Source organism: Dama dama, chromosome 21 (genome assembly GCF_033118175.1).
Source record: "Dama dama isolate Ldn47 chromosome 21, ASM3311817v1, whole genome shotgun sequence".
NCBI classification, from domain to species: Eukaryota; Metazoa; Chordata; class Mammalia; order Artiodactyla; family Cervidae; genus Dama; species Dama dama.
The window spans coordinates 70,713,383-70,726,469 of NC_083701.1; the positions used below are offsets into that span (position 1 = coordinate 70,713,383).

The 13,087-nt window shown below is 37.6% G+C and overlaps 1 protein-coding gene across 1 annotated transcript in view; it reads right to left on the reverse strand.

The window, feature by feature from the left end:
• SLC26A7 (solute carrier family 26 member 7) overlaps window positions 1-13,087 on the reverse strand; it is a 136,651-nt gene that overhangs the window by 72,880 nt on the left and 50,684 nt on the right. Inside the window, exons 6-7 of the mRNA XM_061122869.1 lie at window positions 10,097-10,249; window positions 4,021-4,103 (exon numbers count right to left, since the gene is read on the reverse strand). Coding sequence (XP_060978852.1) covers window positions 4,021-4,103; window positions 10,097-10,249 — 236 coding nt within the window. The remainder of the gene's footprint in view (window positions 1-4,020; window positions 4,104-10,096; window positions 10,250-13,087) is intronic.

The window sequence follows — 13,087 nt, forward strand, 5'->3', positions numbered from 1 at the left end:
TCTATGGTCATCAGTGATATTGGCCTGTAATTTTCTTTTTTCTGGTATCTTTTTCTGGTTTTGGTATCAGGGTGATGGTGGCTTCATAAAGTGAGTTTGGAAATGTTCCTTCCTCTGCAATTTTTTGGAACAGTTTCAGAAGGATAGGTATTAGCTCTTCTCTAAATGTTTGATAGAATTTGTGAAGCCATCAGGGCCAGGACTTTTATTTGTTGGAAGTTTTTTATTCACAGTTGCAATTTCAGTGTTTGTGATTGGTCTGTCATATTTTCTAATTCTTCCTGATTCAGTCTTGGGAGACTGTATCTTTCTAAGGATATGTCCATTTCTTCAAGGGGATCCATTTTATTGGCATACAGTTGCTCATATTAGTCTTTTATGATACTTCGTATTTCTGTGGAGTCAGTTGTAACTTTTTTCACTACTAATTTTATTGATTTGAGTCTTCTCCCTTTTTTTTTCTTGATGAGTCTGGCTAAAGGTTTATCTGTCTTTTCAAAGAACCATCTCTTAGTTTCATCAATTTTTGCAATTATTTTCTCTATTTCATTAATTTCTGCTCTGATCTTTATGATTTATTTCCTTCTACTTAACTTCAGGTTTTATTTGTTCTTCTTTCTCTAGTTGTTTTAAGTGTAAAGTTAGGCCTTTTTTTTTTTCTTGATTCTTGAGGTAAGAGTGGTAGGAGTGTATCACTATAAACTTCTTTCTTAGAACTGCTTTTGCTGTATCCCATAGGTTTTGGAAGGTTTGACTTAAATTTTTATTGTCTCTAGATTTTAATTTCCTCTTTGATTTCTTCAGTAATCCATTAGTTATTTAGTAGCATATTGTTTAGCTGCCACATGTTTGTGTTTTTTATAGTGTTTTTTTTTTTTAATTGGAGGACGCTTTACAATATTCTGTTGGTTTCTGCCGTACATCAGCATGAATCAGCCACAGGTATACACATGTTCCCTCCCTCCTGAACCCCCTTCCCATCTTCCACCCCATCCCACCCCTCTGGTCTGTCACAGAGCACTTCGTTGAGCTCCCTGTGTCACATAGCAGATTCCCATTTGCAGTCTATTTTACATGTGGTAATGTATGTATTTACATACTACTCTCTCAGTTTGTCCCACCCTCTCCTCCCCCCACTGTGTCCACAAGTCTTTTCTCTATGTCCGCATCTCCATTGCTGCCCTGAAAATGGGTTCTGTTCTGAGGTGTTCCTCGTTGGGTGTGCATATATTTATAATTGTTATATCTTTTTCTTGGAATGAATTCTTGATCATTATGTAGTGTCCTCTTTGTCTCTTAAAACAGCCTTTGCTTTAAAGCCTATTTTTTCTGATGAGTATCGCTGCTCCAGTTTTATTACGATTTACACTTGCATGGAATACATTCTCCCATTGCTTTACTCTCAGTCTATCAGTGTCCCTTGGTCTGCAGTGGGTCTTCTGTGGACAGCATACATATAGGCCTTTTTTAAAATCCACCCAGCAAGTCCATTGCCTTTGGTTAGTGCATCTAATCCATTTACATTTAAGATAAGTATCAATATGTATGATCCTATTACCATTTTCTTAATTGTTTTGGGTTTATATTTGTAGGTCTTTTCCTTCTCTTAAGTTTTGTGCCTAGAGAAGTTCCTTTAGCATTTGCTGTAAAGCTGATTTGGTGGTAGTGAATTCTCTTAATTTTTGTTTGTCTGTAAAACTTTTGATTTCTCCATCAAATCTGAACAAAGTCATGCTGGGTAGAGTATTCTTGTTTGTGAGTTCTTCCCTTTCATCACTTTAACTATATCCTGCCATTCCCTTCTGACTTGTAGAATTTTGGTTGAGAAATCAGCTGATAATATATAAAACACACAAGGGTATATGTCATTTTTCCCTTGTTGCTTTTAACATTTTATCTTTGTCCTAAATTGTTGTCAGTTTGATTGCTATGTGTCTCAGTGTGTTCCTCCTTACGTTTATCCTGCCTAGGACTCTGTGCACTTCAAGGATTTGGTTGATTATTTCCTTTCCCACGTTGGGGAAGTTTTCAGCTATTATCTCTTCAAATATTTTCTCAGGTGCTTTCTCTCTCTCTCTCCTTCTGGCAGCCCTATAATGTGAATGTTGGTGGATTTAATGTTGTCTCAGAAGTCTCTTACTCTCTCTTCATTTCTTTTCATTCTTTTTCCTATATTCGGCTTTGCTGCAATGATCCCCACCATTTTGCCTTCCAGGTCACTAACCCATTCCTCTCCCTCAGTTATTCTGCAACTGATTCCTTCTAGTGGATTGTTCCTCTCCATTTCTTTGTCCTTTAGCTCTCCTAGGTCTTTGGTAAACATTTCTTGCATCTTCTCCATTCTCATCCCAGGATCCTGGATCATCTTCCCTATCATTCTGAATTCTTTTTTCAGAAGCTTCCCAATCTCCACTTCGTTTAGTTGTTCTTTTAGTTTGCTTTTATCTTGTTCCTTCACCTGGAATATAATCCTCTGCCTTTTCATTTTGATTAACTTTCTGTGGTTGTGGTTTCTGTTTTTGAAGTTGTGGGATTGTAGTTCTACCTGCTTCTTCTGTCTGCCCTCTGGTGGATGAGGCTAAGAGGCTTGTGCAAGCTTCTGTTTCTCAGTTTTAAACAACTGTTTAAAATATTTCTTCCAACTAATACAACTAATACCTAGTCATTGTCTTACTTTTTTTTTTCTGAAAACCACTTGAGCCAAAGTATCATTGTTTATTTATCCCTGATGATGCTTTGTGACACTTACCTCCTCTCTTTAAAAAAAAAAAAAAAAAAAAATCCCTCTGGGGCAACAGTAGAAGAAAGGGGGAAAATAATTAATGTTAATGTAATACTGAGCATGTAAATTGAATGCTCAGCACTTTCATAGTAGCAGTTATATTAAATTCTTCCCACAATCCCCCAATCAAGTACCACTAATGCAATGTATAGAGAAGAAAACATTCTAAGAAATGTATCTTAATCACAAAGTGATGGTAGAGCTGGGATACAACCTCAGCTCCATCTTATCATTGCCATACTTTTTCTATGATTCTTTAAGAAGATGAGTTTGTAAAAGTCACTCAAAATAAAGGATAACTAGACTAGATGAAGGAGAGGCATGGTATTTTTTGCCCACTTATTACATAAAAGTGTTTCAAACTATAAGACATTTTGTTTCATGAAAATAAAGCTTACCTAATTATTAATAATGGTAGGTTAATCTATAGGAATAAAAAAAATAATAAACTAAATTTGAAGGTAAAGTAGAGAACTCTTCAGAAAACACAAGTTGATTCCAATAATCACTATTGGCCTATGTTTGGAAGATAAAAGTATGGAGAAGCCAACAACTCTAATTTTGCCCCAAATCTATAAATATTGGTGTATAGTACAGCCCATTAAAAGAGAATAATTCATAAGACATCCTCTTTCTCCCCTAAGATGATGTTGTTTTCTTTCAGGCTATATTTGGAAAAATATTTTGTACTTTTAGGGTGAATACTGCTTCTTTTTGTTAATCTTCTCTTAGTGTCCAAAGGAAGGCTTTAAGACAGGTGGGAAACATGCTGTCTTTTCTATTTCCACCCTCTCTTTCACCAATGCATGCCTCCCATGTCTATAGGTTTGCTATATCGATGCTTGTGTACTTTTACTATATTTTAAGTGAAATAAAAATAGTCATAGGAGTGTGTGAGTGGAATAGGGAAGACTGCATCCTAGAGCATGACTCTAATTTGGAAATTCAATGATCTGCTTTCTTTTTCAAATAATTTGTATTAATAATTTCCAAATCTTTCACTTGAAGCAATGCTGTATAAGCTAGTTATCAACTTCTCAAATAATAGATATACACTTTAAGAAGTTATTTTTCTTTATTGTGAACTGTTTCTAACACTGTAAAACAGAAATTAACTAGAATTTTGTACCACATATAACCATTGAGAGAAATAAAATTCATACCCACCTACTACCCAGTTTCTTCCTCCATCAACAAACAAACAAAAAGAAAGAGAGAAAGAAAAAAGACTACATTACCCTTTTGGAATATGGCCAACTACTTCTAATCCATACGTGTTTTCCATATTGGTACAATAACAAGTAAAACATGCAGCAATAATCTGTGTGGTTCCATTTGAAAAAGAGAAAAAGAAAATTATTCTTATCTCTCAAACATCTTAAAACTATTTTTAAAAGCAAACATTATCCACTGCTCCATGATTATCAACAGTAATATAGTAGTTGCACAGATTTTTTAAAACTAAGAAAACATTTAAATAAAATCTCTCTGAGATTTGAGAGCACTTAATCTGCAGTCTCAAAAATTAAATGCCATTACAATAATACAATTTTTATCATATCCTTTCCAATTATATCAACCCAATTATGTCTGATTCTGAAGGGGTGCAGAATACAGAATGTGGAATGTGTGTGTGTGTGTGTGTGTGTGTGTGTGTGTATGCACAGATACCACAATCGAACCTAAAAACATTTCTCTCATGATATGAAAGAATGTTTTAACACAGAACATTTTCCTTTCATTGGAGTAGTCACCAAAGAGTTTAAGATGTTGTATCAATATTCGTAATGTAGGTTAGTAATTGATGATTTACAGTCTCCTTGAATAATATTGAATTTTGAGCTTTTGCTATTTCTTGAAGAAAAATATGCTAGTTAATAATGTGTTGAACCCAATGTTTTTTAAATTACCTCCCTGGAGTTTCAGGAGCCTGACCCTCTATTGTATGACATACAGTAAGCAAAGCCATGCATTCTCTGCAAGTATCCATAATCCCCTTTAAAATGTATGTTCGGAATTCTGTTCAGGATTTGTTTTCACCAGTCATACCACCTTAATGTTTTCCATCCATTTTCACATTCTCTTCATTCTTTTGACTATTTAATAGGTACTGGAAATTTCACATGGTTATCTATCAGTTTGATATCTGTTTAACCATTTATATACTATGCTTTTTTGTTAAAAAGAAACACACTAATTACCTAAAGTATAAATTTACCATATACATGGTCAGAAAAAATGTGTAAAAAAAATCACACTAGCAAAATAAGGAATATCTAACGATGTCCAATAATATTATTTTGTAGGGATTTTTACTGTTTCTCTTCTCCATGATGATATTTAACTGATTTTATAAGATTTCTTAAAACATTAAATAGACAAAAAACAAAGGACCCTTGAGAATTTTTTAAAAGGCAACAAAACTCAACAGGTAATAGTTTCAAATTTTATAAATATTATGACATAATTGTATTTTCTAAATACTAGTAAAAAAAAAATCAGGCTATTAGGTTGGAATCAGAAGCTTTAATGTATTCAAAAATTCCTAAGCCAGTTAATACATTTTAATTGCTAATAAATTTCATGAAATATTTATATCAAGTCAGAAAATACTGTGAGTTGTAAAAGAAAATACACCATAGCCACAAGATGCTGAATCCTTATTGAAAATGGAAGAATGCATGGTGTTCAATGCACATAGCCAATATTAAAATTAAGTAACTTAAGTCACTAACTTTGTCTTTCAGACAATGCCATCTTCCAACTGTAACTCTCCTCATAAAATGGGAGTTTTGTGGAGGCAAGAGGAGGTACCTAACTCAAACCTGGGCTCATCTTTATGGATCACACACTGAATTCCCAGGAATCTATAATTTCCTGCCAAAGTCTGCTTCTAGATACCTTCCCCAGGTTTACCCTTCCAGCATGGCCCAAGGAAAGGCCAAGAAACAGTTGTGGTGGCTGAAGAGTGGAGACGTGTTTGGAGTTTGGATGCTGGGGCAGGAGTATCTATGTATATACTCATGAGTCCCATTGGAGGGGATAGAGCTGAACAGGAAGGGAAGAGGCAGGCTGAGGGGCTGGCTTTCTCCTTGCTCCACACTGCCGCATTCCGGCAGAGCCCAAAGAATTAGGAAAATTCTCTATTTTAACCTGCTTTTCAAGGTGTTCTAGTCAAGATAGGAAAAATAGAACCCGTTTTATTTACATTCTGATCTATAACTCAAGTATTTGGGCCTGTTTTACTATATTTGCTTTAGGTCTTACAACAGTAGGGTCAACACTGCATAAGGAGTGAAGTGAAGTGAAGTGAAGTCGCACAGTCGGGTCCGACTCTCTGCGACCCCATGGACTGTAGCCCACCAGGCTCCTCTGTCCATGGGATTCTCCACCCTTTACTTTTGTAAGGATAATTTTTACTATTTCTGTAAAAAAAAAAAAAATAGGCAACTATTTTATTCAATATTGAGTAAAACAAATTCAAGGGCCTACTTCCCCAAGGTAACTTTCAATGTCTGGTCTCATGAAACATATAACCAAGCTTCCCAATATATAATAAAGATTCCTTAATATCTATAGGACTTTGGAAAAAAATATGTTTCACAGTTGGTTTTTTAAAAAACTATTAATAATCATAGTATCCTCCACTTGTATGGCTTATCTTAAATACACACACATACAAACACACATATTATATAAGTCACATATGTTATACGTCAGTGAGTTCAGTCACTCAGTTGTGTCCAACTCTTTGTGACTCCATGGACTGCAGCATGCCAGGCTTCCCAGTCCACCACCAACTCCTGGAGCTTACTCAAACTCATGTCCATCAAGTCAGTTATATGTATCTCCACATATTATACAAGGCCTAACTAGCAAACACCCTCTTCCAACAACACAAGAGAAGACTCTACACAGGACATCACCACATGGTCAATACCAAAATCAGATTGATTATATTTTTTGCAGCCAAAGATGGAGAAGCTCTATAGAGTCAGCAAAAACAAGACCAGGAGCTCAAGCCACAAAAAAGACTGTGGCTCAGATCATGCACTCCTTATTGCCAAATTCAGACTTAAAATGAAGAAAGTAGGGAAAACCACTAGACCATTCAATTATGACCTAAATCAAATCCCTTACAATTATACAGTGGAAGTGACAAATAGATTCAAGGGATTAGATCTGATAGACAAAGTGCCTGAAGAACTATGGATGGAGGTTTATGACATTGTACAAAAGGCAGTGACCAGACCATCCCCAAGAAAACGAAATGCAAAAAGGCAAAATGATTGTCTAAGAAGGCCTTACAAATAGCTGAGAAAAGAAGGGAAGCTGAAGGCAAAGGAGAAAAGGAAAGATAAACCCATTTGAATGCAGAGTTACAAAGAATAGCAAGGAGAGATAAGAAAGCTTTCCTCAGTGATCAATGTAAAGATATAAGAGGAAAATAATAGAATGGGAAAGACTAGAGATCACTTCAAGAAAATTAGACACACCAAGGGAATATTTCATGCAAAGATGGGCACAATAAAGAAATGATATCACAGAAATCATATCACAGAAATGATACGGACCTAACAGAAGCAGAGGATATTAAGAAGATGTGGCAAGAATACACAGAAGAACTATGCAAAAAAGATCTTTATGACCCAGATAACCATGATGGTGTGATCACTCACCAAGAGCCAGACATCCTGGAATGTGAAGTCAAGTGGGCCTTAGAAAGCATCACTATGAACAAAGCTAGTGGAGGTGATGGAATTCCAGTTGAGCTATTTCAAATCCTAAAAGATGATGCTGTGAAAGTCCTGCACTCAATTTGCCAGCAAATTTGGAAAACTCATCAGTGGCCACAGGACTGGAAAAGGTCAGTTTTCATTCTAATACCTAAGAAAGGCAATGCCAAAGAATGCTAAAACTACCTCACAATTGCACTCATCTCACACGCTAGCAAAGGAATGCTCAAAACACTCCAAGCCATGCTTCAACAGTACATGAACTATGCACTTCCAGATGTTCAAGCTGGATTTACAAAAGGCAGAGGAACCAGAGACTAAATTGCCAACGTCCGCTGGATCATCAAAAAAGCAAGAGAGTTCAGGAGAAACAGCTCACTTCAGTTCAGTTCAGTAGCTCATTCTACTTCTGCTTTGTTGATTGCACCAAAGCCTCTGACTGTGTGGGTCACAACAAACTGTGGAAAATTCTTAAAGAGATGGGAATACCAGACCACCTGACCTGCCACCTAAGAAATCTGTATGCAGGTCAAGAAGCAACAGTTAGAACTGGACATGGAAAAACAGACTGGTTCCAAATCAGGAAAGGAGCATGAAAAGGCTGTATATTGTCACTCTGCTTATTTAACTTATATGCAGAGTACATCATGCGAAATGCCAGGCTGGATGGAGCACAAGCTGGAATCTACATTGCCAGGAGAAATATCAATAACCTCAGATATGCAGATGACACCACCCTTATGGCAGAAAGTGAAGAAGAACTAAAGAGCCTCTTGATGAAAGTGAAAGAGGAGAGTGAAAAAATTGGCTTAAAACTCAACATTCAGAAAACTAAGATCGTGACATCAAGTCCCATCACTTCATGTCAAACAGATGGGGAAACAATGGAAACAGTGACAGACTTTACTTTCTTGGGCTCCAAAATCACTGCAGATGGTGACTGTAGCCATGAAATTAAAAGATACTTGCTTCTTGGAAGGAAAGCTATGACCAACCTAGACAGCATATTGAAAAGCAGAGATATTACTTTGCCAACAAAGGTGCGTCCAGTCAAAGCTATGGTTTTTCCAGTAGTCATGTATCGATGAGAGAGTTGGATTATAAGGAAAGCTGAGCACCAAAGAATTGATGCTTTTGAACTGTGGTGTTGGAGAAGACTCTTGAGAGTCCCTTGGACTGCAAGGAGATCCAAGCAGTCCAACCTAAGGGAAATCAGTCCTGAATGTTCATTGGAAGGACTGATGCTGAAGCTGAAACTCCAATACTTTGGCCACCTGATGTGAAGAACTGACTCATTTGAAAAGTCCCTGATGCTGGGAAATATTGAAGGCAGGAGGAGAAGGGGACAACAGAGGATGAAATGGCTGGATGACATCACTGACTCGATGGACATGAGTTTGAGTAAACCCCAGAACTGGTGATGGACAGGGAGGCCTGACGTGCTGCAGTTCATGAGGTCACAGAGTCAGACACAGCTGAGCAACCGAACTGAACTATTCAAAGAGGCAATACATCTTAGTTATGCAGAAAGAAGTCATATCCCTCAGAGACAGTTGCCAATATGCTAGCCTTATATACATATACAGAAAACCTACATCATTTTATTTGTATGAAGTGACATTTCAATAGGTGAAATTATTTAGACACCACTTATCACCAATAATTAAAAAAAAAAACTAAGGCCAATTAATAATAAGTAATTTAGAAGACTGGTTTGCTTAACATTTCATTTCCAATCTAATGCTTTGTTTAGCTAAGAGTTCCCATTAGAAACTAAAACCAGGGCTGTGTAACAACCTAGAGGGGTGGGAAAGAGTGGGAAGTGGGAGGGAGTTTTAAGAGAGAGGAGGCGACATATGTATACCTATGGCTGATTAATGTTGATCTACAGCAGAAACCAAACCTATATTGTACAGCAATCATCAATCAAGTACAAATAAATAAATATAATTTTTTAAAAAAGAGTTCCCATTAGAGGCTCTTAAAATTTCAAAATGTATTTTTGAACTTCATAAGCCTTAGGAGCAAAGTATAATTTGTTGCTTTGCCAACTACAACAACAAAAATATCTTAGAGAATAAGCCTTGGCCACTGAAAATTATGAGAATATCCTTTCAATAAAGCAAAATTAGGTCAGTAAATATAATAAATCTACCAACCATTAGTGGACATTTGTTGATTGATAATATTTTTATGCAGCATATAGACGCCATATCAAAAAGATGAGTTATCACTTTTTGTTGCTTTATGGAGAATCATGCCAGAGATCTTTCGAGTCTCATCCTCAGAAATGTCTCCATATTTAAAGTTTTAGGATATATGTTGTCTTATTTATCCAAAAACATACAAGCATATGAGAAATTCTGCAAAAATTAGAAACACGTGTGCCTCCTTTTTTAAATTATTGTCTCAAAATATTTCCTCTCTATACATGAATGTACAGCCAAATTAGTCCTGCTTTAATGAGAGACAGGACTAACTGCGGGTTGCTATAGACAATAAGGTGAACCTTTGCATGTTACCCACAGCAGCTGCAAGTGTTGCAGGGAAGAAAGTTAAACGTTCATGTTGTACTTACCAAAACTAAGTCAACAGGAAGGACGATTTTAATTTTCCTCTTAAATTGTTCATTCAGCTCTTTAACCAGTACAAGCACCACGATGCTTAGCAAGGATAAGAGCAGCGCTTCCAGTCGCACAGACTTGATGTTTTTAAAGATATATGCATAGATCTACAGTAATAAGGAAAAATACAAACAGATTTCAGAATCATCCACAATATACCAAAATTAAAATCTGGCCCCAGATGAACTCTGTGACGACTTGCAAAAAAAAAAAAAAAAAAATAGCTGAAAGTGAAACAGTGGGGCGTAGAAGGGTATATCAGTCAGTGCTGATACAGATAAGGCTATGATTCATTTGCATGTACAGAATTGATTTCCTCTTGATTCTTCCACCAAACTCAGTGTTTATTCCTTCCTACATAAGGACAATACAACAGTTCCAGCTCCTTCTCAGTCACTTCAATGGGCAGAGATCTAAAACTCATTAGCTACATGCAGATTCACTATTAAGAGCAAATAAGACGCAAGGCAAAGGCTAATAGAGTTTTGCCAAGAGAACGCACTGGTCATAGCAAACACCCTCTTCCAACAACACAAGAGAAGACTCTACACATGGGCATCACCAGATGGTCAACACCAAAATCAGACTGACTATATTCTTTGCAGCCAAAGATGGAGAAGCTCTATACAGTCAGCAAAAACAAGACTGGGAGCTGACTGTGGCTCAGATCATGAACTCCTTATTGCCAAATTCAGACCTAAATTGAAGAAAGCAGAGAAAACCACTAGACCATTCAGGTATGACCTAAATCAAATCCCTTATGACTATACAGTGGAAGTGAGAAATAGATTTAAGAGAGTAGATCTGATAGACAGAGTGCCTGATGAACTATGGAAGGAGGTTTGTGACATTATTCAGGAGACAGGGATCAAGACCATCCCCATGGAAAAGAAATGCAAAAGGGCAAAATGGTTGTCTGAGGAGGCCTTACAAATAGCTGTGAAAAGAAGAGAAGCGAAAAGCAAAGGAGAAAAGGAAAGATACCCATTTGAATGCAGAGTTCCAAAGAATAGCCAGGAGAGATAAGAAAGCCTTCCTCAGCGATCAACGCAAAGAAATAGAGGAAAACAACAGAATGGGAAACATTAAAGATCTCTTCAAGAAAATTAGAGATACCAAGGGAACATTCCATGCAAAGATGTGTTCGATAAAGGACAGAAATGGTATGGACCTAATAGAAGCAGAAGATATTAAGAAGAGGTGGCAAGAATACACAGAAGAACTGTACAAAAAAGATCCTCATGACCCAGATAATCACGACTGTGTGATCACTCACTTAAAGCCAGACATCCTGGAATGTGAAGTCAAGTGGGCCTTAGAAAGCTTCACTATGAACAAAGCTAGTGGAGGTGATGGAATTCCAGTTGAGCTATTTCAAATCGTGAAAGATGATGCTGTGAAGGTGCTGCACTCAATATATGCCAGCAAATTTGGAAAACTCATCAGTGGCCACAGGACTGGAAAAGGTCAGTTTTCCTTCTAATCCCAAAGAATCCTCAAACTACTGCACAATTGCACTTATCTCAGTTCACTTCAGTTCAGCCGCTCAGTCGTGTCCGACTCTTTGCAACCCCATGAATCACAGCACACCAGGCCTCCCTGTCCATCAACAACTCCGGGAGCTTACTCAAACCCATGTCCATCGAGTCGGTGATGCCATCCAACCATCTCATCCTCTGTGGTCCCCTTCTCCCACCTTCAATTTTTCCCAGCATCAGGGTCTTTTCCAATGAGTCAACTCTTCACATCAGGTGGTCAAAGTACTGGAGTTTCAGCTTCAGCATGAGTCCTTCCAATGAACACCCAGGACTGATCTCCTTTAGGATGGACTGGTGAGATCTCCTTGCAGTCCAGGGGACTCTCAAGAGTCTTCTCCTACACCATAGTTTAAAAGCATCAATATTTCGGCACTCAGCTTTCTTCACAGTCCAACTCTCACATCCATACATGACCACTGGAAAAACCATAGCCTTGACCAGACGTACCTTTGTTGGCAAGTAAGCATCTTTTAATTTCATGGCTGCAATCATCATCTGCAGTGATTTTGGAGCCCCCCAAAATAAAGTCTGACACTGTTTCCACTGTTTCCCCATCTATTTCCCATGAAGTGATGGGACCAGATGCCATGATCTTAGTTTTCTGAATGTTGAGCTTGAAGCCAACTTTCTCACTCTCCTCTTTCACTTTCGTTAAGAGGCTCTTCAGTTCCTCTTGACTTTTTGCCATAAGGGTGGTGTCATCTGCATATCTGAGGTTATTGATATTTCTCCTGGCAATGTTGATTCCAGCTTGTGCTCCATCCAGCCTGGCATTTCGCATGATGTACTCTGCCTATAAGTTAAATAAGCAGGGTGACAATATACAGCCCTGATGTACTCCCTTTCCTGTTTGGAACCAGTCTGTTTTTCCATGTCCAGTTCTAACTGTTGCTTCCTGACCTGCATATAGGTTTCTCAAGAGGCAGATCAGGTGGTCTGGTATTCCCATCTCTTTCAGAATTTTCCACAGTTTATTGTGATCCACACAGTCAAAGGCTTTGGCATAGTCAAAAAAACAGAAATATATGTTTTTCTGGCACTTTCTTGCTTTTTCGATGATCCAGCGGATGTTGGCAATTTGATCTCTGGTTCCTCTGCCTTTTCTAAAACCAGCTTGAACATCTGGAAGTTCACAGTTCATGTATTGCTGAAGCCTGGCTTGGAGAATTTTGAGCATTAAGTTATGACCAACCTAGATAGCATATTAAAAAGCAGGGACATTACTTTGCCAACAAAGGTCCATCTGGTCAAGGCTATGGTTTTTCCAGTGGTCATGTATGGATGTGAGAGTTGGACTGTGAAGAAAGCTGAGTGCTGAAAAATTGATGCTTTTGAACTGTGGTGTTGGAGAAGACTCTTGAGAGTCCCTTGGACTGCAAGGAGATCCAACCAGTCCATCCTAAAAGA